Here is a 27,182-nt window from a genome sequence, read left to right as displayed (position 1 = left end):
AAACCCCTCATGTCAGCTTCCCCTCTTATCAGGAAGGCCTGTGAAACCAAGGCTCCTCCATCCCCATGAGCAAGACATGGAAGCACAAAACCCTGGAAAGAAAAAAGCATCTGAAACGAATAAAGAACCCACATCCTGCAGCCTTGGGAAGGAGAGGAGAAAGTGCTCCAGGCAGGCAGGCAGTGCCAGCTGGCAGGGGCTGGGCTGCTGGCACCGACAGATGCTGGCCCAGGTTGGGAAGCTGTGGAGAGAGAACCCAGCTTTGGGGGAGTCAGGGGGAATAATTTCAGAATATATGGACCAATTCCTTCATTAGCAGCCACACCAGAGTGTGTCCACACCTCTATGCCTTGACCCAATGGGATTCTGAAAAAAATCAGACAACAGAAACACCAAATTATGAGTGTCTGCTCCAATGTACCAGAGACCAAACTTGGGTTGTCTTGATAATAGGGTTTAATTTTCCAGGCCGAGCAGGCAGCAGTGAAATGCAAACCCAGCATTATTTCCACAGCCTTGAGTGACATCATGGCCAAAGCTGCAACCTGGAGATGCTGCAGAGCTGAGGGCAGGCTCCCCCTCAAAGCCTGCATCCAAGCACCCACACTGACCCCCTGCCAATCTGATCTGGCTTCCCTGGAAACCAGAATTTGCTTCAAGGACAGCTGCTTTACTTTATCAGGTACCTGGTCATGACCTGATCACAAAATTAATGCAGATTAATCACAGATTAATGCAGCACTGACTTCACATGGGGAAAAAAAAAAATCTTTGTTTTGAAACAAGAAAGACATTTTTTTACAGGGAGAACAATCAGTCACTGGAACAAGCTCCCAGGGACACTGCTAGAGGTTTTCAGGATGTAATTGAGCACTGTGCTAGATAATCTCATTTAGGCTCCCTTTCCCACAAAAGGCTGGGCCAGGTGATCTTTTGGCATCCTTTCCAACCTGGGCTGTCATTCCACGGGGAAAACACACTCTCAGATTTATTGTGTGATTATTTGCTTGTAAAAGTAATGCATTTTATTCACCTGTAAACCCCTGCCCATTCTCCCCCACAAGCCACAATCCAGAGCTGTTTATAAGTCTCTAACAACACTCTTGGCATCAGCAACCCAAAACTCAGTTAAACCTTACACTGCAGGGCTATTTCACTTCACCTGCACTCAAACAGCAGCTCCATCCTGCAGCACGGGCTCACGTGGCAGGGAAGCAGCACCTGGGTTAATCAGGATAAATCAATTTAACCACAGCAGCCTGAAGTGCTGGAGGACAGGGAGGGCCGTGTCCTGCTCATTTTCAGGGGAAATTAAGTTTTCAGTGTTGGTTATTAGGAAGGGAGAAGCTGCCCTTGCAAAGAGACACTGTTGGGAAGGAGCAGTGGATAGAGCCCAAGAAACTTCTTTAAAATGGGTCAAGATCCATGGATATTGGTTGAGCACACACATAAAGGATGCTGTCTCCATCAGCTGTCCAGAGCAGCCACCAAGCCCACGTGGAACAGCCCCAGGTCCCACCCACAGCCCTGTGTTAGGGATTCTCCTCACTGCAGTGTCAGAACAGCTCAGAGCTCCCAGCTGCAATTCTGCAACCCCTTCACTGCCAGGGAGCTTCAGCAGAGACCCAGGCACCAGAACCTCACCCAAAATAAAGGGGAATGGCAGCACAAACCCATTTTCCTGAGGACTTCTGGAACACCAGGGGCAGAGCAAGGAATTTTCCCCACATTTACTGCTCCTAACATGGGGATACCACAGAGCCCTGAGCCCAGCACAGCACTCCTCTCTAACAAATCCCTCTGTCCACGAGTTACAGCTGCAAGTGCTGCATGGAAAAGGCAACAGGACACAGATATTGTGCTTCTGAGATCATTAAGGCAACACAAGACATGTGTTGACCCAGACATACTTCCCTAACTACGTACTTGCTTCTACTCAGCATTATGGTATGCTGGACCTTGGAAGAGCCCTGACTCGCATGAGAAATGTCCTCCCTCACCCCAGCAGCATGGGAATCGCCTTGCTGGGAGGCTCCAAGTCATCCAGCAAAGTAAAAAAATCTGCAGAGGAGCTCCAGCCCTGGGGCTGGCCAAGTCCAGCAGAGCGGTGCCGAGGAGCGTTACCTGAGCTGTCAGGCCAGAGATGAGTTGTGCCCCACAGCGGGACCATATTTAATGGAGATGAGCAGAATTTCCAGCAGATTTAAGAGCAGACATCAGGAAATGGATCATGCTTCATACCTTGACATGCCTCAGACAACTGCGGGAATGCGTCCGCTGGCCAGGCAGCCAAAGGGGCTGGGAGCAGCACGGAGCTCTCCGTGGGCACAGCGCCTGCAGAGGCAGCTCCAGAGCCCCAGAAAACCCAGACCCTTCCCTGAGAGACCTTCTGCTCACTGAGACAGGACCTGCAGCCACCACAGGTTGCTACAGAACACGTAGGGTGAAGGTACAGGTGGTTTTTACAGGGCACCACAGCAAGAGACGGGGTCAGCACCAGGCAGGGACACGAGCAGTGGGACACTGACAGCAGACAAAGGGTTACGGACATATGGGAAGGTTTCCCTGAGTGCCAGGGCTGGGTGAGTGCAGTGGGGAGTGCCAAGGCTGGGTGAGTGCAGTGGGATCTGACAGGAGGTGGAACCATACACAGCCTGGTGTCCCATGTGTGGGGTGCTGCAAGCCAAGAGAAAAAGGAAAACCTCTGGCAAATAAGGTGCATGGCTGCGAGAAGCCACTAAAAAGAGACATGTCAGGCTTTTATCTGCCATTTCCTAGGGACACCGAGAAACCCGAGACAGCAAAGATAGCTGAAGTCATCAGAAGCAACCTCTGCCCTGACACACACCTTTAGAAGATTAACTTTTATTAAAATAAATGAAGGAACAAGTACATCCCCTCACACCTCCAGCAATCACAGAGAGCACCCTGCTTTCCTTTGCTCTGTCTCAGTTCAGGCATGCAGCGCTTCCCAGGCAGCTCTGAGAATATCAAAGATGTTTTGTTGTGAGCACCCAGCCCCTGCTGCTCAGGATGGTGGATAAAACCATGCCAAACTAAGAATATTGACCATAAACATACCTGTAGTGGATGTAACTGAAAGGTTCAGAGTGATCACCAACGGGTTAATTAACCCTTTATCTTCTTTCTGTGCACCTCCAGCCCCCATGCCTGGCTCTGCCCAACACATGCCACTCACTGCAGTCAGGTGTTGTGATCACATATTCATCATCATCTGTTAACTCCTCAAATGAGCTTTCCCAGTGCAATTTCAAAGGTGGCATGAATGATTTCAGCGGGAGATCACACATCAGTGCTGCACCCGTCCTCTCGCCCCACCACGGCAGAAGCCAAACCCCTCTGCTCAGGGAGCTGCAGACCCTTCCTTTTCTTCGAAGAAGAGGCAAAAGGCCCCGCGGCATTAACAGTTAAAGCTCCGTAGAGAGATCCGAGCTAGTCAAAGGGACCGGCCGCTAGGGAAAGACAGGAGAGCCATCTCCAGGCCACTGCCACCAGCGCAACCTGGCACGGAGGGACAGAGCCCAGAGCACAGCTCCCAGCCCCAAAACCAGACACAAATCCACTTAGAGCTAGCGCTTTTCATGCTTTCATAGCTTTCAGCAATGTGTGAGAGATGAGTTAACTGGATTAGAAGAGACAAACGGGTCCTGAGAGATTGTGTTTCTTCTGTCAGCAGCCACAGGCATCCCCTGGGACTGGCACCTTGTTACAAAGCAGGCAGCCCCTCGCTGCCCCACAGCTGGCACTGAACCTGGCACAGCCCTGCAGCCTCACCTCGCACCCCCCATGCCTTCCCCTGAAGCTCAAGGTGTTTGGGATGGGTCCCTGCGTCAGGGACACGGCTCTGGGAGGAAAGCCCGAGCTCTCCCTGGGCAGAGGACACCCCAGGGGACAAGCCCAGCCAGCAGCTGTGGGAAAAACAGACCTCAAAGAAGTGGCCAGGCCCAGATCCCACCCGCCCTGGAGTGCCCTCATCCCATCCAGCAGCCCCACACTCGGCTCAGGAGTCAGCTCTTCCCACCCACAGGACTAATTAAAAGCATATTTAGGGCCAGAGCAGTGACTGGGACAGGGCCCCCAGCGTGGCACAGATCTGCTTTCATCCAAATCATCTCCCAGTTAGTCACCAAAGGCAGGGCCCACGTGCTGCTGGCTGTGACTGAGCTCTGCTCCCTGCTCCCCTCCTCCAGCAGTGCCCAAGGCCCCTGGGACCCTCAGAGCACAACAGCAGGGCCAGGGTGAGCTGAACTCTCCCTGTGCACCCACACTGGGCCATGGATCTGAGAGTCAGCAGCACAGCCTGATGATATCAGAACCACAGAACCACTTAGGTTGGAAAAGACACCTAAAATCATCAATTCCAACCATTACTTGTCACTTCTGTGCCCAGAATATCTTCAAGAACAGTTCTGCCACACATGGTTTGTCATTCCCTCCACTGCCCCAGCTGAGCAGCTTTGCCTGCCTGTGCTGACCCCTTCAAGCAGGGACCTGTGGAGCAGGTCAGAGACCAGACCTTCTCCCCATCCCATATTTCATGCCAAAGTCATGTCTCACAAACACCACCAGGATGGTCTGCACCTTTCCAAGGTCCCACCCAGCGTTTGAGTGAGGGCAGAGCAGTTGTGTTCATCATCCTGGCAGCCTCCTCAGGTGAAGGCACACACCACATTTATGTACACCTGGCCCAGGCCACCAGGCACAGCCACGTGCCCTCCCTGCATCCCTGCTCACAGCAGGGAAAACCAGTGGAAAACCAGTTCCAGATGCACTTGGACATTGTTTTTTGCAAATATTGCTTCAGGGCATTAGCAAGAGCTCCTGCACCTTTGCACAAAGATGCTCTGGGGTCTTCCTGCCCGCCCTGGGAGCAGTGACAGCCAGCCCGGGCACCAGGGCTCTGTGCTCCTTGCACGACGAACAGCCTGAGGGCTCAGAGATCACCACCTTTGGTGCTCCTCCAGAACAAAAAAAGCCCTGGATCACACCACCAGGCAGTCCCCTTTCTCCCCAGCCACCCTTTGCAGAGCTGCCCAGCACCTCTGTGTGGAGGAAGCGGCCCCAGCAGTGCACCACGGATGGGCTCAACCCCGCTGTCACCCCCTCCCGTCCCTGCCCAGTGGCACAGGCTCTCCAGCCCGAAGCTGCTGAAACACCCGCCCGGCTCTGAGCTACAGGCGGCTCTCAGGAATGCTTTGAAGTGGCTCAGAGCAGAGGAGAAAGCACAAGCAGGAGAGATGGACAGAGGGATGAGAAGGTGCCACCCGCACTCTGAAGAGGAGGTGGGGAGAGCAGGATGCTCCCGCAGGTAAATCCGTATCCAGGGCCAGCGGGTGCTCTCAGCACATCCCTGCATGGGGCACGGTGGGTCTGGAAGGGGCCGGCCGTGGGAACAGCCTTCCCTGGCCACAGCTTCGCTCCACCCTGGCTTCAGCGCTTCCTCTGGCCGCTGTGGTTTCCCTCCCAGCGCCGATGCCCAGCAGGGAACGCCCAGGACGAGAGGCCCGGTGCCCAGGAGGGTGAGCAGGGCTGTGCCCTGGGGTGGCACGGAGGAGGGACACCCACCGGATCTGCCAGCCTGGCCACAGACACCCCTCCCTCAGCTTCCCTGGTTATCCTGGTCACCCTGCCCAGAGGGGGACACCACGCAGCCTGTCCCCTGTCCCTGCCACCAGAAACAAACAGCCACAGCCACCCCCGAGCAGCTCACGGCAGCGCCAGCACCCCCCAGCAGCTCCCCGGAGCTGGGAGCAGTTCTTGGAACCGCTCAGACATGCACCACTGGGCGGGAATTGCGGGCAAAGCGGGGAATTAAATGGAGTTATTCACTGCTCTGCCTGCCCCCCTCCCGCCTCTCCCCCCACGCACGGCCAGCAAGGTGAAGCCCAGCAGAAAGCAGGGAGCAGCCCTGGGACACGCAGGCAGCTCCTGCCCAGCCAGGCAGGGCTGGGAGGGCAGAAACGCAGGGAAGATACTCTGGCAAGCAGGAAAAGCTCCGCCACAACACACACACACACACACAGACACAGCCAGGAGCCAACCTTCAGAGCAGAAGCGCGTCTCCATGCCAAGAGCTCGGCGATTTTCCTCCCTCTGCCCGGCTCGCAGCTCTGAGCTAACAGGCTCAGCATTCATCCCCCCGCGCCGAGCGGCACATGGGAGCGGAGGGGGGGAGAGAGGCACTCAAATGAAATCCAGACCTAGAAAGCAGTTTCTTCTTCCCCCCTGCTTCTTTTCCCCCCTTCGCCCCCCTCCCGGCTTCTGCTGGAATCACCGTCTGTCTCAGGGCTCAGGAGGATGGGAAAAAAAAAAAAAAAAAAAAAAAAAAAAAGGGGAAAATGCAGAAGGGAAGCATTGCAAAAAAAAAAAAAAAAAAAAAAAAAAAAAGGAAATAAATAAAGGAATCGGCTGAAATCCACCCAGAGCAGGGCTGTTCCTCTCCTCAAAGTACAGAAGCTGCTGGAAAGGTAGGAAGGCAGGGGCAGAATAGAACATATTAAAAGATCAATAGCCTACCTGAAATCCGGTCCCTGTCCATTACTACGGGATATATTTAGCATCCGCGTGTCACGGCCGTCCCTTTTTTCGGTGGCGTCCCCTTCTTTCCCCCACTCTCCCTCCCTCCTTGCCTTGCCTCCTCCTCCTCCTCTTCCAAAAAAAGCTCTTTGTCTGGTCTAATTTCTTCAATCTGTTGCAATCATGAATGCATCCAAATTACCACATTTCCATGTGCTGATCATATGTTTGTGCTCCAAACTGAAGTAGCTTTGTCTCTTTGAAATGAAAAAGAAGAGTAAGAGAGAAAGGGAAAGGAGGAAGAAGAAAGGAAAAGAGGGTACATGACCCGAAAAATCCTGTAACTCCCTGAAATACTCCACCAGGCGCAGGAAGACTGGAAATCCCGAGTCCTCTGTAAAACAGTCTTAAAGCAACAGCATGCGAGTGTCCAGGGGAACGCTCCAGCCTCCACAGCTCCCTCTTAATATCCACCAGGAGATGCTTAAGGAGCTTGGCTCCTCACAATAACAGAGCGAGCAACTCATCCAGCTTCTCAAATCTCTCCCCACTTCCCCAGTCTTATTTTCCTGCTATTTCCTCTATCCCCTCCTCCTTCCTTGGCTCCAGCATTTTAAAAGAGCGCAGATCCCGCACGCTCCCCCCGCCTTTTGCCAGGTCTGAAGTTTCGATTCATGCATAAACTATTCGGCTGATGAAGGCTGACTTCATTCCAAGCTCAGCATCACGGGGCTGCTGCTGCTGCCGCTGCTACCAGGCGGGACCCGAGTCCGGCACGCGTTCCCTGGTCCTGCGCACCCCTCGGGGGCTTCCCCGCCGGCCCTGGCAGCGCTTCTCCCTCCTCCCCACGGCGAGGCAGCGAGCAGCAGGATTTCCGAGTCTGCCAGAAGCGGGAGTGAAAGTCTCTGCCCCGGGCAGGAGCTCTCGGTCCTCTCCCCGGTGTGGCGGCGGAGTTGAGGTGGGATTTGAGAGCGGATTTCGCTCCCGGAGATGCCCGGGCAGGGCGCGGGGGAGCAGAGGGAGCAGAGCAGCCCTGCAGAGCCTGGTGCCCGCTGCTCGTGTGCCCGGAGGGATGGAGGGATGTGCGGCTGCAGAGATGGGCTGGCCCACACGGAAACTTCCACTTGGCCGCCGGCCCGGGCAGGCAGCGGGGACACGGCGTTAGCACCTCCAGCGGGGGCTGCCCACTGCCCCAGCACCCTGCACCACCCTCCCGAGCCATCCGACACTGATTCCTGGTGAGAATCACAGAATTCACAGAATGACCGGCTTGGAAGAGACCTTCAAGATCATCGAGTCCAACCCAGCCCCAGCACCTCAACTAAACCCTGGCACCCAGTGCCACATCCAGTCTGTGTTAAACACACCCAGGGATGGTGACTGCACCACCTCCCCGGGCAGCCATTCCAGAACTTTATCACCTTTCTGTGAAAAACTTTTTCCTGATATCCAGCCTGTATTTCCCTGGGTGCAGCTTGATCACCCAGCCAGATGCAAGGGCACAGCCTCCATCCCCAGAGCTGGCAAAGAAATCACTCAACCGCCGTGCCAAGGCAATGCTGGGAGGGAAGGCACAGCTGTTCCACAGGCCAGGTGTGCTGACAGGACCCTTGTGTGATCTGCGTGGTCCGAGGGACAGTTTTTGCCCCAAAAAGCTCACAAGTTCACACGGAAAAACCCAAGTGTGACAGCTGTGACACAGCCTGGCACTGCTCCCATGCCATGGGCAGAAGGACAGATTATTGCCCAGCGGGATGAATAAACCTCCATGGAAATACTCCAGGCACTGCTGAAACCTTTGCACAGCCTGGCCTGACATTATATCACTTTCCGGCACTGAGGATTTGTCCCATTCAGCAGCAGATGCAGTATCAGCATCCCCAAAGCAGAGGGAGGAGCACAGCCAGCACCCAGCGGTGGGGTCAGCCCAGCCCCCAGGGAGCACCAAGCCCTGCACATCCCCAGGGAGCCGGGGGGAGGCAGCCCCAAGACAGCCCAGTCCTTCGGGAAGGTTCTCTCCAATGTCTCTCTCCCCCAGCCTGTTATTCCCTGGGCACAGGAGTTCAGATTCCTTCCCAAATCCTGCTCATTCACGATTTGCTAGCAGAGCTCTGCGTGCTCCTGCTGCCAGAGCCCAAGGCTCTGGAGGGGACAATGAGCAATGTTTTCCCATTGACAGGCTCATACCACGTTTCCTGCCTCAGATCTCAAAGGTGCTGAACACAAAGCAAGGACACGGGGGAGCTGCACAGCCCCGTGGAGCACAAACCCCACTGCACTGCCTCCACCAAGCAGCCCCACGGCCAAGCTCCTGAGGCTGCAGAGGAAGGGGAAAACCCCGGGGAAGGATGGAGAAAGGAAGAAGATGAATGGAAAGGAAGAAGAGATGGGGGCAGCGCTCATTTTAGCTTCCAGACTTTAACCCATCAAGACCCAGGTGGCTGGGAAGGAAAAAAGCACCATTCCTTGCAGGGCAGATCACCAGGGAAGTGAACCCAAACTATGCTTAATGCAATTGAACTTGAAATGCACAAAACCTCCAGGTAGCTGCTCTCATTCAGACCTGAAGCACTCATGCAAATTTTAATGGATTCACTTTAAAGGTGCAGTCGTGAGCTTTTGTGAGCTTTTTGTGTTTCTGAAGCAGTGCTCACAAAGCACAAAAAGATAAATAATGGGGTGCCCCGTGCTGGTGATACCAACATGGGGGTTTGCTCCCTTCAGAGGTGTTTCCAGTGACCCTCATGGTCCAGGGCTGGGAATTCCCCGTTTTTCCTAGTTTTTGAGAAGCTTCTCAAGTGTCTGTTCAAACGGGTGCTCAGTGGTCTGTGCACTGTACAAGCGTATACAGAGAAAGAAAATACACCTTTTCCTTTTCCAGTAGTACTGCTGTAGTGGTTTTTGTTCTACAGATTGTCAGTTACAATCTCTCATGCAAAACCACCACAGCTGCTAAAGGCTGAGGGGAAGCCAAGCTTGCACAGATTTTAGGAAGAGGACAGAGAACTCTGGCCAGCGCTGCCTTCTTGGGGTTCAAACCCCACAGGGCTAATTTTGGAAAAGCCACAAGGAGAGAGAGGAGGCAGGAGCAAGGAAACCACTTTTAGGGAAACCACTGCGATCTGCTGTAAAAACAACCCCAACTTCCACCTGCAAACAGCGAGCAGGCATGAAGCAGGAGCCCTGCTCTGCTGCCAGCCCGTGCTCACAGGGCTGGCACAGGGCGCACACGTTTTCCCTCACAGGTTTGGACATTGCCACAGGTGGCAGCCAGCAGGAAGCACTGCCAGGTGCAGAGAAAGCAAGGAAGGAAATCACAAAAAAAAAAAAAAAAAAGTTGAGCAAGCCCTGTGCCAGGCTCAGCTGGAGCCTCCTCTCTCACACTTTGCCAGGGCTGGAGCTGCTCTCTGGGCATGAACACAGAGATAAGCAGGACTGTGGCCATGGCACAGAGCCCAGGGCAGCCAGGAGAGGGTGCAGGACTATTGCCACATCACCAGCCCCAGCAGTGGCACAGACACCTGCAGGTGCTATTTGCTGCTCCTTGTCTGCCTCTCCAGTTTTATGCTGGGATTATGTTCCTGGGACATTTCATTTGAGCTCTTTTCTTTCCTGCCTAGTTCAGTGCAGTCCCTCAGTCACGGCTGACCACTTCCACCTGTGGGAAATGGATTTGTAGAGAGTTTGTAAAGTTTAATAGAAAGTTTATATAGTGTGTTATCTGCATTTAAATTTTAAGATAAGAAATGCTGGTTTAGAAATGTTATAAAATAGGATAGATACTGTTGAGAGAGAAATTGTGTTAGAAAAAAGTTTTAAAGGATAGTCTGTAAATAAGATTAGATATTTTAGAGAAATAGAATTATGAAAGATGTATTGTAATAAGATTTATGAAGGGTAGTTTTAGATGATTAATGTTAAGGTATTTATAGTATATTGTGGCAAAAAGTTGATAGCTTAAGAAACGTTTACAGTGTTTTGTAAGTAGGAAATAGGTGGTTTTTAAGAACTCTCTACAAATCCATTTACCACACCACCAGGGTTTTAGCACATCAGCCAGGCATCACCTCACAGCCCCAGCCCTGAGCTGAAGAGGATGAATGCTGCAAGTCCATTCAGGGATCAGAGGTTCAGGCTGCACTGGGAAAGGTGCAGGAAGCAGCCAGAGCAGCCAAAGGCCTCCAGGGCCTGGAGAGGCAGGAGAAATGGGGATTCAGCTGGTTCTTTACAGGTTATCTCAGCTAACTGGATATCTGGGAGGAGAGCACAGGGAGAGGACAGTGTGGCAGAGCGCAGCATTCCTAAATCAGATTATGTTTAGTGAAGCATTTTCCCATGAGGAAATACAGCTCCAATCAGGTGCTCCAACTCAATTTAGTGTTACTCCATTATATTCACTCTATGCCTTTTACCCCCGGGCTGCACTGAGCCAGCAATGAGAGTACCTGAGCCTCCATGGACTGTTAGCTCTAAAAACCTTTCTTTTACATTGTTATGAGCCTTGATGATGGGGAAGAAAGAAAACGTTGGCTAAAACTGTCCTTTTCATTTGGGAAAAATTTAAAACCAAACCAAGGAGATGCTCCTCTTTCCAAGGGAGGTGCTCACACTCTCAGTGCTGCTGCCCTGCTCTTTGCCAGGTGTTTTTTGCCTCCTCACTCCACCCCCCTCTCCCAGCTGGGCACACAAGGAGCTGCCCTGCCCAGGGCTGCAGCCCTCAGCTGCTCCACATGTGCTGCCAAGCACTATTTTGCCACTCCCTGGCTATTTCTTACAAAAACCTCTATTTGCTCAACACAAATCACTCAGATCCTCCTGAGTTACTCCTTTCCTGAGCCAGGGACCCCGCCCAAGGCACAGAGCTCATCACCACGCAGAGCTGGGGTGGCAGTGGCAGCAAGGGATGGCTGTGACAGCAGCAGCACACGGCCCCTCCTGCCCCAGTCCCACACAGCCCCCTGAGATGCCCACAGAGTTTCCCGTGGAGGGACTTTAAGGACAGTCCCTCTCCTCTGTTCTGGCTCTCAGCCTCTCTGCCTGAAAGCCTCAAGCTGCTGGAAATCCCTCGCTCCTCCCCAGGCTCTCTGCTCACTCTTTAACACACCTGTGCTGAAGAATTAACAGCAGCTGGCAGGGCAGAGCAAGAGGAGAGGCAGGACCGGGCACTCCTCACCCTCCTGGGAGAGCAGGAGGAGCTTCAGATAAATATTAACTCTTCCACAATCCTCGGCTGATGTTTTCCTTCCTGGACCCCTCCCTCCCATTAGTCTTGCCCTCTTGACCCTCCTTGACACCCCCAAACAGGGGGGGCACTCCACACCTGAAGCTCTGTGGTCATTCCCTGCTGGGGAAGGCAGAGCTCCACGGGGCACTGCTGAATTTGCTCCTCTGCTCAGCTTTGGTGAGAGCCCAGCTGGGTCAGCTCAGCTCGGGGGTCCTCAGCATCAGAAAGACAAGGACCTGCTGGACAGAGTCCAGAGGAAACCATGAAGAGACCACGAGGGCTGGAGCCCCTCTGCTCTGGAGCCAGGCTGGGAGAGCTGGGGGTGCTCACCTGGAGAGGAGAAGGTTCCAGGGAGAGCTCAGAGCCTAAAGGGGCTCCAGGAGAGCTGGAGAGGGACCTGGGACAAGGGATGGGGGGACAGGACAAGGGGGAATGGCTTCACATGGACAGAGGGCAGGGATGGATGGGATATTGGGAAGGAATTGTTCCCTGGGTGGGTGGGGAGGGGCTGGGATGGAATTCCCAGAGAAGCTGTGGCTGCCCCTGGATCCCTGGAAGTGTCCAAGGCCAGGTTGGACAGGGCTTGGAGTAACCCTGGGAGAGTGGGAGGTGTCCCTGCCGTGGCAGGTGTGGGATGGGATTTCAGGTCCCTTCCCTCCCAACCCATTCTGTGATTCCATGATTCCCTGAAACCAGAGCTTTCCTGTGAACTCCACGAATAGTAAATAAACATCTAATACTAGATAAAAGTCTAACAACAGTAAATACCTAACAGTAAATATCTAGTATTTAGATGGGGACTGTGGGTTGAGGTCCCATCTGGGCCACCAGAACTGATGGCTGATCAAGGCTGGCCTAGAACAGGTCACCTCCTTCCATCCATTTCCCCCGTTCCCCAGAGAACAGGGAGCCTCCCCTGCCAGGTGCTGTGCACTTCCACAGCTGTGCCACTCCTCCAGTGCCCACTGCCACCTTGGCTGGAAGTGTGTCCTGTCCCTGTGGCAAGCACATTTCTCTCTCTCTCAGGATTTTTTATTGAGGTGCACAGAGAGAAATGAAAGGGAAAACAATTTCTATTTCTGCTCCTTGTTTTTCTCTTGTGGAATGTGTTTGGAGAATTGTTTACCAGAGTGAGCACTTGTTTGGATCATGGTGGATTGTTTGGGCCTGATGGCCAATCCAACCCACCTGTGTCTGGGCTCTGGAGAACAGGGTCACGAGTTGTTACTGAGATATGATAGTTAGAGAAAGTAGCATGTAGTATTTAGTATCCCCTTTTATATAGCATATTAATGTATTCTAACATAATTATAATAAAGAAATCATTCAGCCTTCTGAAATGGAGTTAGACATCAGCATTCTTCCCATTGGGTTCGCCGACATCTACCACAGGTCCCCTCCCTTGCCCACCAGCTCCTGCACAGGCAGCTCGAGTGCCAGCACAGCTGTGCCCTCACGGGACACGGCTGGGGCTGGCAGAGGTGACAATGAACATATTTCTCTCTCTGGAGGACTCAGGATCCTTTCCTCCATCCTTCAAAAGGGGAGAAGAGAAACAGATGAGAGAAACCCACGCTCCCCTGCCATTGCTCTCCCCCCTCTCTGCTGCACTCTGTCAGGCTCTATTGAAAGGGCTCTCAAGGCTTCCTCAAGAGATGTCTGGTGCTGAGGTGAGAAATAACCTTGCTCAAGGACTTCTGCTCCTGTCCTGGAGGAGCCACACTGCACTCCTAGATTTCCTTTCCTCGGGGGAACCCTGTGGACCTTGTCAGCACTCATCAACAAATCTGCATCACGCTCCAGCGCAGCAAATTGTTATCTTAAAACACAGTCAGCAGCTGAAGCACCCAAACAGCACAGAGCATTAAGCCCTGATCATTCCTGAACCACTGATTTATATTTTCCTCACAGCAGAGCACACAGAGCCAGGTGCTGTGGGAAAAGCACGGAGATCTCCCTCCTCAGCCCCGGTGTTCAGCAGCCTTTGGGGACTGTGTGAGGCCATACACAGGCTGGAGATGGACCAGAGGTGTTCCCAGGGAGCAGGACTCTCAGGGTCTGGCTACATGCAGGTGATCCCAGCTGTGGGCAGCAAGAAGTTAAAGCAATCAGGCTGCTCCCAGCTCAGGTGCCTGATTCCTGCAGGGACACACACGCAGGGACTTGTGTAACGCTGGCACGTGGGCTCTGAGCTGCCTGCCAGGGTCCTGTGGGGCTCCCACGTGCTCCCAGCAGAGCTGGGTGTTGCTCACAGGAGCGCCTGAGTGCACAGCTGAGAGATTCCAGGCTGCTGCTCAGTGCCCTGGGCTGCTGAGGGGGTGTGCTGAGCCCTGGCTGCTCATCCTGTGTGGGAACCCAGCACATCCCTCTGGCTGCCCTGGCTGTCTGAGACCCTGGCAGGGTGCTCAGAGACCTTGGCACCAAGTCAAAAACACCTGTGGCTTCCATTTTAGCCCGTGGAAAAAGCTGCCAACTCTGTGTGAGGAATTACAAGCCACAAGGGTTTGAGCAGTGTGGTAGTTGAATTAACACACAGTGAAAAAGTAGAATTTTGGGGTTTTTTAGAATGGGGTTCAAGGGTACAAAATGGAGGGATTTGGGCATGTCCTGATCTTCTTCTCCTTCTTGCCCTCCATGTCTTGCTGTGCTGCTGACACTTTTCTGTTGGTTTAAGGCACAGACACACTGTCCAACATCAATGACAGATACTGGCACGTTATTGTAAACACAGCACACGGAGTTTTTGGTATAAAACGTGAACACCACCCTGAGGGCAGACAGAATGCCATGGCCGAGCTGCTGGACAGAGCTCAGCAGGTCAGAGAAAGAATGTTTTAGATAAGGGAAAAGAAACAACCTTGAGAAGCCGACCCTACCCATTCCAGACTTCTTTGGCTGTGCGAGGTGGGAAGCAAGGACTTTTCCATTCTTGGGGTCACCTCAATCGCCAGACCCCGAGGCCTGCAGAGCTGTGCCTGCAGAGGGGACTCCCCAGGCTGGCTGGAAGAGTCTGGTGGAAGTCCCCAGTCTGCTGGAAGCCTGGTCACTGAGAATTTTCGACCCCTTCCTGTACATTTGACCTGAGGCCATGGAGAAGGCTTCCAAAATTGCACGATAGAACTAAGATTATAGGTGTGTAGTTTGAATAGAAGTGTGCAATATCACATGGTGAAAAACTTAGAGTTTAAGGTTTTAGAATATAATAATATATATATAACAAAATAGAAGTTTAAGGGCAGAGGCTGGTCCCTCTTCTTCAGCATTTTGGGTAGTGTGTAACTGGATAAAAAAGTCCACATTGCAAGCCACAAGTAGTTAGTTGTTAAGTTAAAAGTAAAAATAATTTAAGTGTCATTTCTTAATTAGACAGTTGATCATTAAAAAACCTTTTAGAAAGAGAGATAGGGCTCCATTTTTTAGCATATTAAAGTACTGTAGAACTCACAGTTTATAAGACTGTAATATAGACAAAACCTAATAAACATCTGAGTCCGAACAAAAAATACCGTGTCACACATTTAATCCTGACTTTAACAAAAAAGAAACAAAACCTCCACAGCTGGCGACCAAGCTGCACCCTCTGCAGCTTTGCCCTGGTGAGGAGAAAGGCCATGTGTGATGAAGGGACACGTGTCAAGCCAGGGTTTGTCCCCGGGGAGCCCGAGGGGAGCGGGTGCTGCGTGGGGACACTCTGGCAGGAGGGCTGCACAGCTGGGGTGGCCGCTTTGGTGCCTCGCACAAAGGGGAATAGAGGCTGCCCGAAGAAATTCGTATGACCTCATCTAAGGACACATCCAGAGCCATGAGGCTGCAACCACAGGCTCCAGTTAACCCCTCAGCTGCTCCACCACAGCAAAAGGCACCTCGGTGCTACAAACACAGAATCACAGCAGAATGAGGGCTGGAAAAAACCCCCAGGGTTCATTGAGTCCAACCATTAGCGGTGTTCACCACCAAACCATGTCCTGAGTGCCACACCCACACAACTTCTGAACATTTCCAGGGATGGTAATTCCACACTTCCTTGGGCAGCCTCTTCCAATGCCAGACCACCCTCCCGGTGAAGAAAATATTCCTGATATCTAATCTAAACCACCCCTGGTGCAGTTTGAGGACGTTTCACCACACACCAAAGAGATGCTGACACCACAGAGCACGTCCCAGGGTGCTGCACTCCCACCTGGATCCCAGCAGGAAGCTCCAGACAGACCCAGGACAAGCTGAAGGGCTGGACCAAGGTTTACAGGAGGTTGCCAAGCTGAGTTTGCCACCCTGACACGTGGAGGGCTGTGCTGTGAGTGGCAGTGCCCACGTCTGAGCTGCAGCCGTGTGACAGTTGTGACAGCAGTCCCCTGAGGACAAGCCCCTCGCACACCTAATGGTTTTTACAGCACTCTGGATTTGCTTATGTAACAGCCATCATGCACGCTCCAGCGGGGAGCCCCGGGCTCCTGACGTTCCTTTTGTTTATCCCTGTTCTGGCTAACCCACAGCCTCACAGAAAGCAGTTTCTAGACTTGTCCTCTCACAGGCTGCAGGCACAAAGAGAGGAGATGGTCCTCAGGGCAAGGTACTAAGTCAAGGGATGGAAACAGCAAGATCTGTTGTCATATCTACCATGCACTTTGAGCAATCCAAACGAGTGAACCCTGCTGAAATCCTGCTGTCCCTGTTAAAGCCATGATGCCAATTTAAACTCTGCCCACAGCTATGTGTGTTCAGCTCTTCCACTCACCTGGCCTCACATCTTTTTCACTTCAGGGCCCATGGGGAAGGACCCCTGGACTCACAGGCAGTGCTCAAGGCACAGCTGTCAGGTTCTCTGCTGCTCCATTTTCCCCAGCTATGAAACAGCAACATCAATAGCTATCAAAGGGAAAAAACAAATAAGACAAGAGTTATCTGTGCCCATCTTGTTGAAATTTACAAGTAAGAGTATAGTATTTTTATTTTTGTCAATCCCAGGTACCAGAGACCTCTGGAGTGCCCTGGACAGTGTGGCAGTGCAGTGACAGTGGGGTCAGTGGGGTCCTAGAGCTCGTGCCCTGAGCAGAAGCTCACAGGCTCAAATCACAATCTGCACTTTTGAACCACCTCTCTTCTCCTGCATCCCCAGCCCACACTGGTCCACCCACCGTGGCTTCTGGCCCAGCTACCTGGGCTACCATAAACATGATGGGTGAACGAGGGGCTTGAGCTGGTGCAAACAACATCTGGATGGGAGTCCCTCCCCCTTCTACCCAGGAGAAGCATTTAGGCAGTACAAAACAAGCTGTTCCAGCAAAGGTCCCAGTGAGTGCCCCTTTCAAACACAACCCAGAGAGCTGGCCTTGACTTCCTGCCTCTCCAAATTATGCCCTGAACTTCCAAAAAGCACCGGGACAAGTTGTGGCTGATCCTCATCCAGCTGCTGACGAGGCAGAAGCGGGGCTGTGCTCTCTCTTTTTGGGTGGAAAAGCCCTGCCTGCCCTGGCCCTGGCAGGCTGCCCCTGCTCCAGGCAGTGTCACAGCCACACAAAGGCTGTGAAACAGGAAAGCTGAGGCACCTGCTCCCCTCCCACCCCTTTGGGACCTCTCGTGAACAAAGCACCTGAGGCACAAATAGCACTGGGCCAGAGCAGTGCTGCCGAAACACAGCTGGAAGGCATCGTCCCCCCTGCCTTCACCTACACGGGGGAAACACGCTGGTTTAGCTAAATCACTAACTCTGCCTTTTCATGGGCCCTCTCCTTGTGTTACCCTTGCCAGGGAAGTTCCTTCCTCTTTAGCAAAAACTGAGTTGTAGGCTGGAAACAAATCAAAGTAGAGCACAGCTGGCTGCCCGAGAGGAACACAATCTCTGTTCCTTCCACTCCAACTGCTCTGGGCTCTTTTCTGGCCGAGTTGTGAACACACCACTGCTCCACATGGCAAATGTCAGCAAATATTTCTCCGCTTCAAATTCATCAGGTACAGTTGTAGGAAGATGAGGTGGGAGTGACTTCCCCGACACGCCATTCCTAACTGGTGCACTCAACACCTGGAGGGGTGGGACAGCAGCCAGAGGGACCTGGGCAGGCTGGGCGGGCCCCTGGGACCCTCAGGACGTTCAGCAGGGCCAAGGGCAGTGTCCTGAACCTGGGTCAGGGCAATCCCAAGCACAGGCTGGGCAGAGCAGGGATCAAGACTATTCCTTGTGGGGTTGGGGTGTTGGTTGATGAGCCCATAAAACCCAGCGAGGTGCACTGCTGGCCCAGAAAGCCAAACGTGTCCTGGGCTGCAGTGCAAGGATTGGGAGCAGCAGGTCAAGGCAGGAGATTCTGCCCCCCTGTTCCTCTCTCCTTGAGATCCCTTCCTGCAGAGCTGCCTCCAGCTCTGGGGCCATCAAGAAGGGTGCGAAGTGCACAAGAAGGGTGCGAAGTGCAGGAGAGAGTCCAGAGGAGACCACGGAGATGCTCCAAGGGCTGGAGCCCCTCTGCTCTGGAGAGAGCTGGGAGTTGCTGCCCTGATTTTTAAAAGTGTTAAGTTTACTTTTATAGTTCTTTTGAAAGTTTTAAAGTTCTCATAAAACTTCTTCAGCCTTCTGATAATGGTTACATATTTCTACTGGAGTTGTCACACACTGTTCATGTAAATAATGATTGTTCTACATTCTTTTTTGTGGGAGGAGAGAATTGATGGACTGTTGGTTTGGCCAGTGTGGTTGGAGAGGTGGCAATTCCATCCTCCAATCCATGGTCACTTTTGGAATTCCATATATTACGAGGTCAGAAATAAAATTGGCTCTTTTTTCTCTCTTGAACTCACCAAGCTTCTGTGTGCTCATTTTGTGTCCAATAGCAACAGGGGGTGACCTGGAGAAGGCTCCAGGGAGATCTCAGAGCCCTTTCCAGTGCCTGAAGGGGCTCCAGGAGAGCTGGAGAGGGACTTGAATGCCACCCCAGGGGCTTACCTGGGACTGCACTGCAGGTTTGAACCAAAGCAGCCCCACAGCCCCGGGGCTGAGCACTGTTGGATGCCAGCACCACACGACCAGAGGGACAAGGGAATCTGAGTGGCAGAATGAAGCTTCCGAAAGAGGTCAGCATCAACTCTGCAGGTTCCTACCCTCACTGCACACCCCAAGGCAGCACGTGGAAGCCTGTGGAGCTCTCTGGAGCTGGTGGCCATGGAAATGCACGTCACCCCTTCCTTTGTTTAGGGTGGCAAAGAGCCCAACGCAACCGAGCCCCTTCTGCAACGCTTCACTTGCAACCACTGCTCAGTCATCCCAACCCAAATTTATCTTTTACAGGAATAAAAGCTTCTGGGTGCAAGGCCAGATGTGCAGAGGGGAAAATTTGGACCTGAAACAAGGGGAAATTGAGCTGCAGTTATATGGAGTCATAAATATTTACTGCAAAGTAAACTGAAGGACTGAACTGCTCATTTGATTTTTTTTTTAACTTGAAAAAAGAAGAAAAATTTAAATTTACAAGGTCTCTCACCAGAAAAGTGGAAAAGTATATAATTAGAGTCTAAGGAAAACAAGCTTGAACAAATGTGCTGTGTCTGTCAATGTGGATTCCCTACACCCCAGCTCCCTTTGGAGCTGCACCAATTCCCCCTTCTGTCCTGTCTGCACATGAGAGCAGGCGGTGCCAGGGCTGAGGCAGCAGCTTTGTTTGTGCATATGCACAAGATAAACACACAGTGCAGCTCCCAACTGCCAGCTCTGTGCTGGTGGCCGACTTTTGAAGCATCAGCTCTAAAATGCAGCTCAGTCCTCCTGGCCTCTTGCTGTCATGAGGCTTTAACACCCCCACAACACCAAGACTCCCCAATAATTATCACTCAGTGCACTTTTGCTGCCACTTGACATCAGTTTGGGGTGCTCTGACCATAATTCCATCCTCCCACTGATGACGGTGATGGCGCAAGGAACTCCAGATGCCGGCAGCAGGGCAGTGTCACAGCGTGCCAGCCCCTGCCACCCTCTCCTGTGCCATAAATAGCTGTCCCAGCGCTGGCCAGCAGCGCTCAGGAGGGCCAGGCAGGCAGTGCCCCAGCTCCCAGGGTGTTCAAGTGCACGTTCAAGCAGCCATCCGTGACTAATCCCCATCCCACGTGTGCTGGTGGCTGCTCCAGGAAGGCACCCCCAGGGTGGCTTTCTGCTGCCACCCACGCCGAGGGAAAAGCTGGAAAGCACTGTTTTGATAAGTCCATCTGGGAGCTGAGGCAGGATGTGAGGGCTGAGAGGATGGACTGAAGCAGCAAATCGAGCCTGGAGGGAGCAACTGAGTGGCAGAGAGACCACGGGGACAGGAGAGGGTGAAAGCTGAACTAAGTGTGGTGCTGAGGAGGTGAGTGGGGTTGAGGGGGACAGGGAGCAGAGAAAATGAGGCAGCAATGGTGAGGGGAGGTCATCCAGGCTGGAATTAGATGATCTTTAAGGTCCCTTCCAACCCAAAGCATTGTAGGATTCTCACAGGCAGTGCTCAAGGCACAGCTTTCAGGTTCTCAGCTGCTCCATTTTCCCCAGCTACGAGATAGGAACATCAACAGCTTTTAAAGAGACAAAACAAATGTGACAAGAATTATCTGTGCCCATCTTGTGGAAATTTACAGGTAGGATTGTAATTACCACAGGATCCTGTGGTATCAGAGAAGGAAACACGAAGGAAGATTTCAGTGGCAACAAAGCACCTGCTAAGGAAGAATAATGTTTGGGATGTAGAAAGCACCTGGACATGGAGACACTGCTTCCCACAGGGGTCTGAACCAGGGAGCAGCACAGGCTCATCAGAGGGGCTGATACAGCCAGCAAAAAGGGCTAGCAGAAGGAAAAGCCCAGATCTGGGCTGCCTCAGCTTCCCTTGGAGTATTTCAGGCAAGAACGGTGACATTTTTCACCTGCAGACAACCAGCAGGGACAGTCCCTGGGCAGCCCCAGCACGTGGCACACACAGACAAACAGAGCACACAGCCTCGGGTACTCCCAAGCACTGGGAATTCTGCTACTGCTTTCCTGAGGCTGGGAAACACCTTCTGCAAGAAAAACAAACCCTCCCACCTGCTTCCTTCTGAATCAGAAGCAGCTTCCAAAAACATTAAGCTGCAATTAGGGCTGCAAATTTAGCCACAAGCACTTATAATCCATAAATCTGCACCTCCAATAAAAAATAATAGCTAAGGAGAGTCCAAAAGAGCTACTAATGACTAAAGTGGCTTTCAACCACAGGCCATTCCTGCTTTCTGTTGCCCTGTGTTGAATTGGGTTGGAGCTTGGTAATTATTGTCTCTGGACCCATTATACAGTAAGGAATATTTTATATTCTCTCTCTTTTCACAGTTTGTTGGGGCTTTAAAAAATATATCATATATACAACTCTCACTCTGGTTTTTCCACGTACTGCTTTCTTTCTCCAGCATAGAGAGCTCTGCATTTATCAGCAGCAAGCTTTGCCTTTCAAACCATGGCAGAACATGTGATTTGTGAGTGTCATCTCCTGCATTCCCTCTGTTTTTCTCTTTTGTTTTTTAATTGGATGAGGAGGTTCCAAAGAGAGAAATTCACACACTTACTCGGGCTTGTCTGGTCGCTGAGCCTCCGAAGTCTCCCGCTGGAGGTCCGGGTGATTCCTAAAGCAAGAAGAAGGTTGGAATGAGGAGTCCATGAGGAGTGAATATGGGGTGTGGAGTCACCTCCCTGCTATCCCTCTGCGTCTGGCAAGGCACAGTTCTGTCAGGAATCTGCTTTGTACAATCACCTCTCAGATCCAGGGGGAGTTACACGTCATTTTAACCAAAAAAACACCTCAGGAGAGACCTCCACCTTTCCCTGAAGATGTCAGAAATGATTATTCAAACACAGCAAACCCACAAATGTATTTAGGGTTTCCAGAAACACCAGAGGGGACTCTAGAAATCATCACGTGGGACATTCACGTTCACCTCTCGCTCCAGGCTATCTTATCCTAGACAGAAGTGCAGCACTTCCTGAGGCAGATTTCCTTGCTGGGAGAGGAGAGCACAGGAATTTAAGGATTTGCATGAGTGCTGCACTTACAGAGACTCCTCTCTGGATGGATTGCACCCACATGCTGGGGACACATCATGTGTGAGCCCTGCTATGGGGTCGGAGCAGTGGAACAGGGGATGCACCTCCCCTTCCACACCCATTTCAGAGTCCTCAGGAATTCCCAGGTGCCTCCTGCCTCCCAGACTCCAGGCAAGCCACGGCACCTGCTGACTACAACAACATTTCTAATCCATCAGCAGCTTGTTTATTTCTCTGCCATCCCAGCTGCCTATCTGTAAAACAATGATTGCCACAGCAATCCCTTCCCACTCAGCAAGAACCTGAATTCTCCTTAAAACTCGCATTAGTTAAAGCACAGCCATGGATTTGTGCCTCAGTTTCTGGCTTTTTACCTCAATAAAAGTGGTAAATGCAATCAATGCAGTGAAGCACCTCAAGTGGGATGCTGTATCCTGGAATCCCCCCAAGTGTTCTGAAGTCCTGGGATGGACATTCCCAGAAGGTCTGGTAGCTCCTGATCATCATCAACTTGTTCAATTAATAAATCCATCAGCAGCTTGCTTAATTTCTCTGCCATCCCAGCTGCCTATTTGTAAAACAATGATTGCCACAGCAATCCCTTCCCACTCAGCAAGAACCCAAATTCTCCTTAAAATCCCCAGAATTCTCATTTAGTTAAAACACAGCCATATGAAACTGTACATGGATTTGTGCCTCAGTTTTTGGTTTTTTACCTCAATAAAAGAGGTAAATGCAATCAATGCAGTGAAGCACCTCAGGTGGGATGCTGTATCCTGGAATCCCCCCAAGTGTTCAGACCTCCTGGGAAGGACATTCCCAGAAGGTCTGGTAGCTCCAGATCATCAGCAACTTGTTCAATTAATGAATCCATCATCAACCTGTTTAATTAATTAATGCATCATCAACTTGCTTAATTTCTCTGCCATCCCAGCTGCCTATTTGTAAAACAATGATTGCCACAGCAATCCCTTCTCACTCAGCAAGAACCCGAATTCTCCTTAAAATCCCCAGAATTCCCATTTAGTTAAAGCACAGCCATGGATTTGTGCCTCAGTTTCTGGTTTCCTACCCCGATAAAAGTGGCCACAATAAACACAGTGAAGCACCTCAGGTGGGATGCTGTATCCTGGAATCCCCCCAGGGGTTCTGATGTCCTGGGAAGGACATTCCCAGAAGGTCTGGTGGCTCCCCAGCCTCTGGGGGTCCTGCTGGAGGAGCAGGATGTGTCCAGGATGGACACCAGCTCCAGGACAGCATCCATCACCTCGGGCACCAGAAGCTGGAGCTGCCAAGCCACGGGAGCTCCTCAGCTCATTCCAAACCCTGCCTCAGCTCACAAAAACATTGGGTCAGGGTTTCTACCTGCAAACAGGTAAGAAACTCCCAGGATTTGAGGGTGGTGATGTCATTCAATTATATTATTTAAATGATCTTCTCACCATCTACCAGATCTGTTGGACAAGAAGCAAAGGGATTAAAGCAGCATCAATTTAAGATGCAGAACAGCTCTAAACTGTGATTTGTAACAGAGTCACAACCTTGCAAACCTTGTCAGCTCGAAGAGTGCATCATACAAGGAAAAAAATATATTATAAATAAATAGATATATATAGAAAAAAGGCAGGAAAACTTTCACACCAGTAAGGCTTGGGATAGAGGGAGGGAAGGGAAAAGAGCTGCCTAGCAGCTGGACATGGAAAAAGCATTTCATGCTCAGAACCCTGTGCTTGTATATATATATTTATATATTTTAATATATATATATATGCACGTGTGTGTTTGCTCTGTTCCTTTCCTTTTCTAATATAAAAAGCCTCTGTGCCCACAACGTGATGTGGTTGAACCACAGGGCTGGTCCTGGGCAAGGGAGACACAGGGAGAAGCCATGGGCAGCACCACCCAGAGCCATCCCTCTCCTCAGAAAGAGCCCTTCCCTGCCTCCAGAGAGCCAAAAATAGAGCCAGGACTGTCCACCCCCACACATGAACACCCAGCCTGTCTGCTCGAGAGCTTTACCTGCTCTGCAACAGGGCAGATTGGTGCTACACCCATCAGCCAGCCTCACTTTCCATCACTGACAGCAGGACAAGGGCTGAAGCTTCTGGGAACTTGTGCATTTTAAATTTTAAACATATTTTTGCTATTAAACACAGTCCCTGAATCTTTTCCTTAATTCTTTTCTCCCCTCTAAATGCCTACTGCTTTTTTGGATGCTAGCAAAGAATGAAAAGCCCCATTTCCTCTGCTGAGCAGATTTTTAAACAGCTCTTCTTGAGCCATGCTGCAAGAGCAGTCACATCCCAGCTCTGCTCTGTGCAGAGAGACACCACCTCTGAGTTCCCCGTGTGCAGACAAGGTGCAGCGTTGAAATCCAGCTTTTAGAATTGCTCAAAAACCAGAGAAAAGCATCCCTGATGGGTGGCAGGCTGAGGAATGCAGATCTGCAGCCATGCTGAGCTGGTTAAAGCAGCCTTTCATGTTCAAAGCCTTCATTCAGTCTGCGGCGGGGCGGGACAGAAGCTGAACGAGGAGCTCACAAGCTTGGACAGGATCACATCTAGGAAATAAGCTTTATTCCCTTCAGCAGTGGAAAAACACACACAGGACTTGGAGCATCCAGCACAGCCACGGGAGCATCCATGTCCTGGCTGAGCCTGTGGCTTTTATCCTTTCTGAGGGTTTGTTTGTGTGCCCTGTCTCCCAGGTTTCCTCTGGGGAGCTGGAATCACCATTCTCACCCTTTCCTCAGCAAGCTGAATTGGTTTGCTCTGTGTTGGAGGCAGCGTTAGGAGGTTTTTCTGACAGCTGTTGCTTCACTGCCTGTTAACAACATTAATAATACATAATAATGCTGTTCATCCCTTCTCAGACAAAGGGAAAATGAGGAGCAAACACGAGATTCATCCAGGCAGCCGAATACCTTAACAGAAAAGCTAGAGAGAGGAGGGAGAGCTGCAGAGTCCGAGCCAAGCTTGCTATCTGTGATACCCCACTGCCCCTCCACAGAGGGAGGATCCAGACACAGTCCTGGAAAGCAGATAAACAGCAGGGAAAGCTGGCAGCCTGGCAAAAAAAAAAAAAAAAAAAAAAAAAAAAAATGGAATAAATAACGAGAAAGCAACAGCTGAAAATATGCTGCTGTGAACACAGTGCCAAGAAGCCGGCGGAGGGGGCAGGAGCAGAGAGCATCAGCTGCTGAGCCTGTTCTGGGGTTACCTCTATTTATAGCCTGGGAGCAGCAGTTTGAGCCCCACATTTGAAATGAAATGAAAATGAAACATTTCCACCGCAGACACGGTGTCTGTGAGCCTTCCCCCAGTGCCGTGCAAACGCCCTCAAGCCACGCTGGAAATGCACTGTAGCACACTGGACTAAGAACCAGAGTGCAATGTGCTTTATTTAGCTGAAATTGGGAATTCTGCCCCTCGTTCCCATCGGGGGGAATTCAGAACGGAAGAGCCCAACAGTTAAAAGTCAGTCAGGCCAAGAGCGGCTCGCTCAGCCCCGCGGATGTGCCTCAGCAGGACAAAGCCCAGCTCAGCCCCACCTTGGCTCACTCGCTGAGCAATTTTTTTTTTCACATTTTATAATCAATTACTAACTCCCTCCAGATCCACGGGCTGTATGGCCCAGCAGAAAGGCAGCAGCACCCGAAACCCCTGGGCTTCTCTGGGGTCTCCTTCACAACTGACAAAGCCCAGAATGGCCCCTGTGATGGTGTCAGTGCCAGGCTCACATTTAAATTGCTCCAACAGACAATGTTGGACCAGGTTTTCTACTGCTTCATGCTCCTTGCAGCTGCTGATGTAACACAAGGGATGTAAAGCATCCCAGTATTGAAATGGAAGCACCTTCTGGGTGCTCACCCTGCTGCAGGGGATGGAATCCAGATTGTCTGGAGAAATCTCCAGTGGGACTTTTCTAGCTGAGTTGGCTGAATCTGAACCTAGAGCTAACCAGGGAACTGACAGAGATGTTCATCTCCAACAAAGTCAATGCATACATTCTCCAAAACACACCAGAGTTTTTGGATGATACACACCAAACTTTCTGGGTACATGTTCCAGTGAAGAGAGAGCCCACGTGAGGTTGATTTTCTCCTCACAGTAAGCCATCCATGCTGCTACACTCACATGGTGTAAAACTCAACAGAAGGACAAGTGAGCAATTCCCCTTTTCAATAGAAACCACGCCGTGAGGACAAACAACGGAGGATGCAACTCAGGAACTCGCTCTCTCTACGCAGTCCAGTAAAAGCCAAAACCAAACAAACAAAAGAACCCAAGCCAAACAAAGATGGTGATGGAAAGGGATGGGCCAAACCAGCAGGAGCCATCCCACACTGTGCTGGAGTCAGCAAAGCAGCACCAGCTCATCTGAGCAGCCAGTGTGACCCTTGCTTCTGTTACATGTATTGACTGCAGGGCCTGAGATCAGGTAATTCAGCTTCCTTCTCCACCAGCACAGCACTGCAGGGTGTCCACACAGCTCTGGAGATGTCTCCATCCAAGAGCAGAACTGCTCCAGACATATCCACACTCCTCCTGGCTTCCTGGGGCGTACAGCTCCAAGGAAAATCACAGAGTCACCTCGGGATGGTTCCAGCTCTGGGGTGCTGGGGGCTCCTCAGCAGAACAGCCCTTCAGAGGGCTCACAGCTCCTACACACCAGCAGCAGCTTTTAAAGCACAGGCTGGCAGGGTTGACTCCCCCCAGGGCAGGACCTGCAGCCCCTGTGCACTGCACACACCCAGCCCCATCTCCTCCACCCCATCTTGCCCTCTGCCATCTCCTCAGGTGTGACATTCACATTCTCTGGACAGAGAGACACAATTCTGTCTCTCAGGAGAAGCACAGAGAGAAGAAAACAATCTTTATCTCTGCTCCTTTGTTTTCCCCATGTGGAATGTGGTGTGGAGATTGTTCACCTGCAGTGATTGCTGGGCTGGATTCTGGTGAAGGTTGTTTGGGGTCAGTGCCCAGTGGGATCCAGCTGTGGCTCGGGCTCTCAGCAGAGTCACAGTTTGAGTTAGAGAGGTAAGAAGTCAGTATGTAGAATAGGATAGTATCTCTTTAAATAGTATATTAATGTAATATAGTATAGTTTTAATAAAGCTATCCTTCAGCCTTCTGATCTGGAGCAGACGTCATCATTTCTTCCCTGAGCCGGGGTCTTCCGCTTTTTTCCTGTACTCAGGCCCTTCTGCTGTCACCTAGCAGCACATAAAGACAGCAAGGATGTCACTGCCCTGCCCAGGTACCAGTGCAGACTGCTGGGACAGGGTTCTCCACTCTTTGTCCATCGTGCAGGTCCATCTCAACACTCGCAGGCCCGCTCAGGGTGTGCAATCTCTCTCGTTGTACCCATGTCACAGGTACCATCCAGAGAGCGGGCAGTGAA

General features: G+C 51.6%; 1 protein-coding gene across 3 annotated transcripts in view; it reads right to left on the bottom strand.

Moving 5' to 3' along the window:
- SEPTIN9 (septin 9) overlaps window positions 1-27,182 on the bottom strand; it is a 146,131-nt gene that overhangs the window by 97,227 nt on the left and 21,722 nt on the right. Inside the window, exon 2 of one of the 3 annotated variants that reach the window (XM_053994427.1) lies at window positions 21,305-21,361. The exons of 1 other annotated variant lie outside the window; for it this stretch is intronic. In XM_053994427.1, coding sequence (XP_053850402.1) covers window positions 21,305-21,361 — 57 coding nt within the window. Of the gene's footprint in view, window positions 1-6,537; window positions 6,602-21,304; window positions 21,362-27,182 lie in introns of those variants that run through there. One more of the 3 variants, XM_053994429.1, reaches the window with a different exon arrangement.

This window comes from Vidua macroura, chromosome 19 (genome assembly GCF_024509145.1).
Source record: "Vidua macroura isolate BioBank_ID:100142 chromosome 19, ASM2450914v1, whole genome shotgun sequence".
NCBI classification, from domain to species: domain Eukaryota; kingdom Metazoa; phylum Chordata; class Aves; order Passeriformes; family Viduidae; genus Vidua; species Vidua macroura.
Note: the sequence above shows the minus strand (reverse complement) of the source record. Positions and strands in the feature narration are given on the sequence as shown.